This window comes from Geospiza fortis, unplaced genomic scaffold (assembly GCF_000277835.1).
Source record: "Geospiza fortis unplaced genomic scaffold, GeoFor_1.0 scaffold78, whole genome shotgun sequence".
Classification (NCBI taxonomy): Eukaryota; Metazoa; Chordata; class Aves; order Passeriformes; family Thraupidae; genus Geospiza; species Geospiza fortis.
In genome coordinates, this window is record NW_005054339.1 from 2,241,533 (window position 1) to 2,246,268 (window position 4,736).

The following is a 4,736-nucleotide window of genomic DNA, read 5'->3' on the forward strand; positions in this document are numbered from 1 at the left end:
AGGGATTGCTGCTGAGTGCCTCATAGGTTCACAGTGACTGCTTGTGCTGGTCTGCTGGCATTGATGGGCCCATTTCCTTTCCTAGTGGGTTTTGTTTTCATGACTCATGTGGAAAACTTGTGTGGAGATGGAAGGGTAGTCCCTGAAGTGCCTTCTGTGCATGTATGGATGTTTGGAAAGCCTTGAAAGCTGCTTGGTGCTGTGCTTTAGCTGGTGCTTTGGGGTTTGGTTTGTTTTATTCAGCTGTGAATCTGTGCAGACTGCCTGGCTCTTTGGCTTGGTTAAACAATTCCTGTGGACATGTGTTGTTAATCTTTGGGGTTGGGATGGTGGTCAGGGATGTAGAACAGCTCCTGACTCCAGAAGCCTTGCCTGGCAGTGCTCACCTTCTCTCTGGTGCACCCTGTGAGGTGAAATCATTATCACCTGAGACCAACAACTTCTAAACCAGGGGTTCTTTTTGCCCATCCTCAGGCTTTTCTAATTTAGGCATTTCTTGGCCTCTAAACTGCCTCCTTTTGTTGCCTTTTTAGACCGTGTTGTCTTCTTGACTTGCTGTGCCCTAGACCACAGAACTTGCCCTTTGGAAGAGGTTTTGCCTTTTTTAAGGCTAGAGAAAAAGCTGAGGGATGTACAGGGAACTGTCACACGGGAAGAAAGTGAAGTGAGGTGGGGAAGGACAGAAAGCTGTGGGTGTATATGGCGGGGCAGAGAGCAGGTTGACACCCCATGTAAGTGCTCACACCTGCCTGGGGTAAGGCGGCCTGTACCCACGTTTCACTCTGTGCTCCTGTCACTTGCAGGGCAACCTCTTTGATTTCCTGAGGCTGACAGGCTGGCGTGGATCCAAAGTGCTCTACTTTGGTGACCATCTGTACAGTGACCTTGCGGTGAGTGAAATGTCCCTGCCCTCCAGTGGGCTGGGAGCAATCCCACATGGCTGGACATAAGGCAGGGCCTGCTCTGAGTGCTCAGGGCTGTGCTGGGTGTCCACTCCCCACAGGACACACAGGCTTCCCCACAGCTGTCAGGCAGAGGCAAGCACTGGAGAAAAGGCTCCTGAAGATTTTCTGCAGGTAAAGTGTGAATTTGAGAGCAGTTTCTATTGATCCCACCTTTTTAGGTGCTTCATGCAACTGACCCTAGTGACCAGGAGATGGTTGTTGCTGACACAGGCCATGGATGGCTGTCCCCTGAGAATGAGAAATGGGAACAAACCCACTCTTCTAGGAACCAGGGTTGTGTTTGGCTTTCAGTCTTTATGTTGAATTCTTGGTTGTTTTTTCACCCTGACCTCCAGGACCTCATGCTGCGTCATGGCTGGAGGACTGGAGCCATCGTTCCTGAACTGGAGACGGAGATCCGGATCATAAACACGGAGCAGTACATGCACTCCCTGACCTGGCAGCAGGCTTTGACGGGGCTGCTCGAGAGAATGCAGGTAAACATCTCCTGGCTGAGCAGGACAGGTTATATGCTGCCTTCTGAGCTCGAATTCTGGGTTTAGCATGGGGATGAGGGGATGTACCATCTTGCCTGGTTCTCAAAAATATCCTCCTCCTGGTGCAGTGGGCTCTGGGTTTGTGAGTTACAGTGGAAATTGCAGGGAACTGAGGTGTGGCCTTCAGGACTGATGCATGTGATGTTTTCTACTGCTGTCTTTGCAGATGTATCAGGATGCAGAGTCTAAGCAAGTATTGCTGGAGTGGATGAAGGAACGGCAGGAGATCAGGTGAGCATTTCCCCCCTCACTTGTGAGGTCTCTTAGGGGCTCCCAGGCCCTGTTTTGTAACCTGCTTTGGGGACAATGCTGCTGCAGCTGCTGGACTCTGGTGCTGCCTGGTGTCGCTTGCCTCTGGGTGGGGGCCATGCAGCAGTGCAGTCATGCAGGCTGGGAGATTGGACTGGTTTGAAGGCAGAATGGGAAAGGGGAGTGCTGGGAGGGCCTGGTGGGCTGTCAGCTCCTGACACTGCCCATAAAGGGTGGAGTAAAAGTGCACTTAATATTCATCAGTCTCACTGCACAGGGACTGGTCTGCACCACAGCCTCGGGAGGGCATACTTGGGGTGATCCCCTGATGCCCAGGGAGTGGAGTGGCCCTGGGCTAAGGGAGTGGGAAGAATCTGTGACCACAGTTTTAGCTACAGAGCACCATCTCTTTCTTCTCAGGTCTCTGACGAAGAACCTGTTCAACCCCCAGTTTGGAAGCATCTTCCGCACCTTCCACAACCCCACGTACTTCTCCCGCCGCCTGGTGCGCTTCTCTGATATCTACATGGCTTCCATCAGCTGCCTGCTCAACTACGACGTGAATTTCACCTTCTACCCCCGGCGCACCCCTCTGCAGCACGAGGCGCCGCTGTGGATGGATCAGCTCTGCACGGGCTGCATGAAAACCCCCTTCCTGGAGGAGATGGTGCACATCCGGTGAAGGGCAGGTACTGCAGGCAGCAGCAGCGCGGCCGGGGCTGGAGCGGAGCCGGCCCTGGGCCGGCAGCACCTCTGTCTACCACTAAAGGGCGTTTGACACTTGCGTGTGTGTGTAGATGGTGTGTTTATTTCCTCCCTTCACTGGCCCCATCCCTTTCCCTGAAGTGCACTGCAGGCTGGACAGGGGATGGGTGCTTGTGCAGGGAGTCCTCTCTAGGAGTAGGTGAGATGGAGGGGCCAGTGCTGGTGGTGGGACACTGCCCCTCCCTGCTCTGTGCCCAGACACGTGGCTCAGACACGGAGCTCCACATCTCCAGTGCTTGGTGACAACAACCCATGGCAGGTGTGACAAGGTGTGTCAGGTCTATAGCTGCCCCCATAGCCTGGGACTGCAGCATGAGTGACTCTGCAGATGGACAGGGAGGGTCAGGGCTGCCAGCTGGGCAACCACTCAAGCGCATCAGTGAGAGCATCACATGACAAAGCAGCAGCATTACCTGCCCAGCTCCCCACCAGACTGATCTGTGCAGCTGGGGACTCTGCTGGGTCACTGGGCAGGATGTGCAAGCCTTGGGTGCAGGAGTAGGTCACAGGGTCTCAAAGTTACTGTGTGGGGACATGGCTGGTTTTTGAGAAAGCTTAAGGCTGTGCACTGTTGGTATTTTGGGGTTTGGTGCCATGTGACATCAATACTTTGGCAATTGATGTGGTGTGGTCTGCTGTGAGCTGCAGAGGGATGTGCCCAGCCCTGCAGGGAAGGTGCAGGGCTGGCAGCAGAGGTGGTGACATTCCATCTGTGTTCACTGAGATGTGGCCTAAGGTGGCTGGAGTGGCACGTGAGGATGTTTGGGGAGGGGGCGAGGTGAAGTGCTGTGGGGAACATGGCCAGACAAAGCCCTGTGGTGCCTCCTCAGCAGGAGGAAGAGCAAAGAGATGCTAATAGTGATGCCAGAGTCTATAGGAGTGGACTAAGGTGACAGGCAGGAGGCCCAGGAAGGTGAGAGCTGGTTTAGGATGTGAGGTGCAGAAAGTGGGCTCTGCACTGGCTCAGGGTCTTGCTGGTCCTGTCCAGGTTTCAGATTGTCTCAGGGCCATGCAGGATGTTGGGGAGGGGCAGAGGGCAGGTGAGGTGGAAAGGGGGTGTGGGGAGTTTGTGCCACTGTGATACTGGTTGGCCCTAAGAGCCAGGAGCTCATGCCCTCAGAAAGCTGGTTGGTGTGGGGGAAGTGATGGCTACAGGATGAAGGGGTGGCAATACTGAGTGCCTTGGTCGTCCTCCTCCTCCCCTCACTGCTGCACCATTTTGCAACAAGGGTGACAGTGGCAGTCGGTGTTGAGGTGACAGGCAGGAGAGAGGGGACAGAGAAAGGGGGCCTGGCAGTGAGCAGGCACAGAGCAGGTGAGTGAGTGACTGCAGAGTGGGCAAGGGCTGTGGGTTTGGAGGGAGCTGGGCACCAGGGGCGTGTGAGCACTGGGCCTGGTGATGGCTGTAGGGGCTGGGTGTGTCAGTGTGGGGGCAGCTGAGGGAGAGGAACCAGGGTGGTGTGGAGGACCCTGTGCCAGGACCTGTGACTCAGAAAGGTGCTGTGTGTGTCAGCAACCCTCAGTGAGTCACACTCACACACTCACACACACACACACACACTTCTCCTACGGATTCCTCCCCAGTGCTGTGCCAGGCTGGCCTGTCAGTCTGTCACTTGTGTGTCACTGCCTTGTCTTTGTGCCATGTGCCAGCCTGTCGCACACTTTCAAGATGCCTTGTGCTCAACTCAGTGGCTTGGACAATCTGTTAACGTGGCTGCTCTAATCAAACACCTGTAGTAGGTGCATGTGGCATTGTCTTTGTGCTGTGTGTAGTGTGTAGCTCAATAAACATCTGCAGCATGTGTCACTAACTGACTAACCCGCTCCTCTCCCTGCCTGGGGCCACGACCAAGGGCAGCCTGGGCTGAACAGCGAGGCTGGGGCGATCAGCACGGAGCAGTGCTGCCCTTACAGCGGCAGTGCAGGCAGGGGGCACCCGGAAAGGTGAAAGGTGTGCCCCAAAGGGTGTTCGGGATGGTGACTGACGAGACTCGTACCTGACCAGGGGGCAGTGGGAGGGCACGGGAGCGAGGCCCGGCGGGCCCTGGGGGTGCTGCACGTGAGCAGGGAGGGCCGTACGCCCCTGGGAGCGGCTGAACGGGGCTCTGGATGCTGGAGGCCCATCGTACGGGGCCATGACAGGCGTGGGCGGGGGCACGAGGGGCTGGAGCTCCCACCTGCTGGGGGCGGCCGGTAGCGGCGGGGCGGGCGGTGGGAG

The 4,736-nt window shown here is 56.2% G+C and overlaps 2 protein-coding genes across 2 annotated transcripts in view; one reads left to right on the forward strand and one right to left on the reverse strand.

The window, feature by feature from the left end:
- The window catches only part of NT5DC2 (5'-nucleotidase domain containing 2), a 25,406-nt gene extending 22,872 nt beyond the window's left edge, over positions 1-2,534 (forward strand). Inside the window, exons 11-14 of the mRNA XM_031058156.1 lie at positions 804-890; positions 1,301-1,441; positions 1,668-1,732; positions 2,171-2,534. Coding sequence (XP_030914016.1) covers positions 804-890; positions 1,301-1,441; positions 1,668-1,732; positions 2,171-2,432 — 555 coding nt within the window. The 3' untranslated portion in view covers positions 2,433-2,534. The remainder of the gene's footprint in view (positions 1-803; positions 891-1,300; positions 1,442-1,667; positions 1,733-2,170) is intronic.
- A 1,402-nt stretch (positions 2,535-3,936) lies between these two features.
- The window catches only part of STAB1 (stabilin 1), a 51,378-nt gene continuing 50,578 nt past the window's right edge, over positions 3,937-4,736 (reverse strand). Inside the window, exon 68 of the mRNA XM_031058235.1 lies at positions 3,937-3,951. Within this exon, the coding sequence (XP_030914095.1) occupies positions 3,937-3,951 (15 nt within the window). The remainder of the gene's footprint in view (positions 3,952-4,736) is intronic.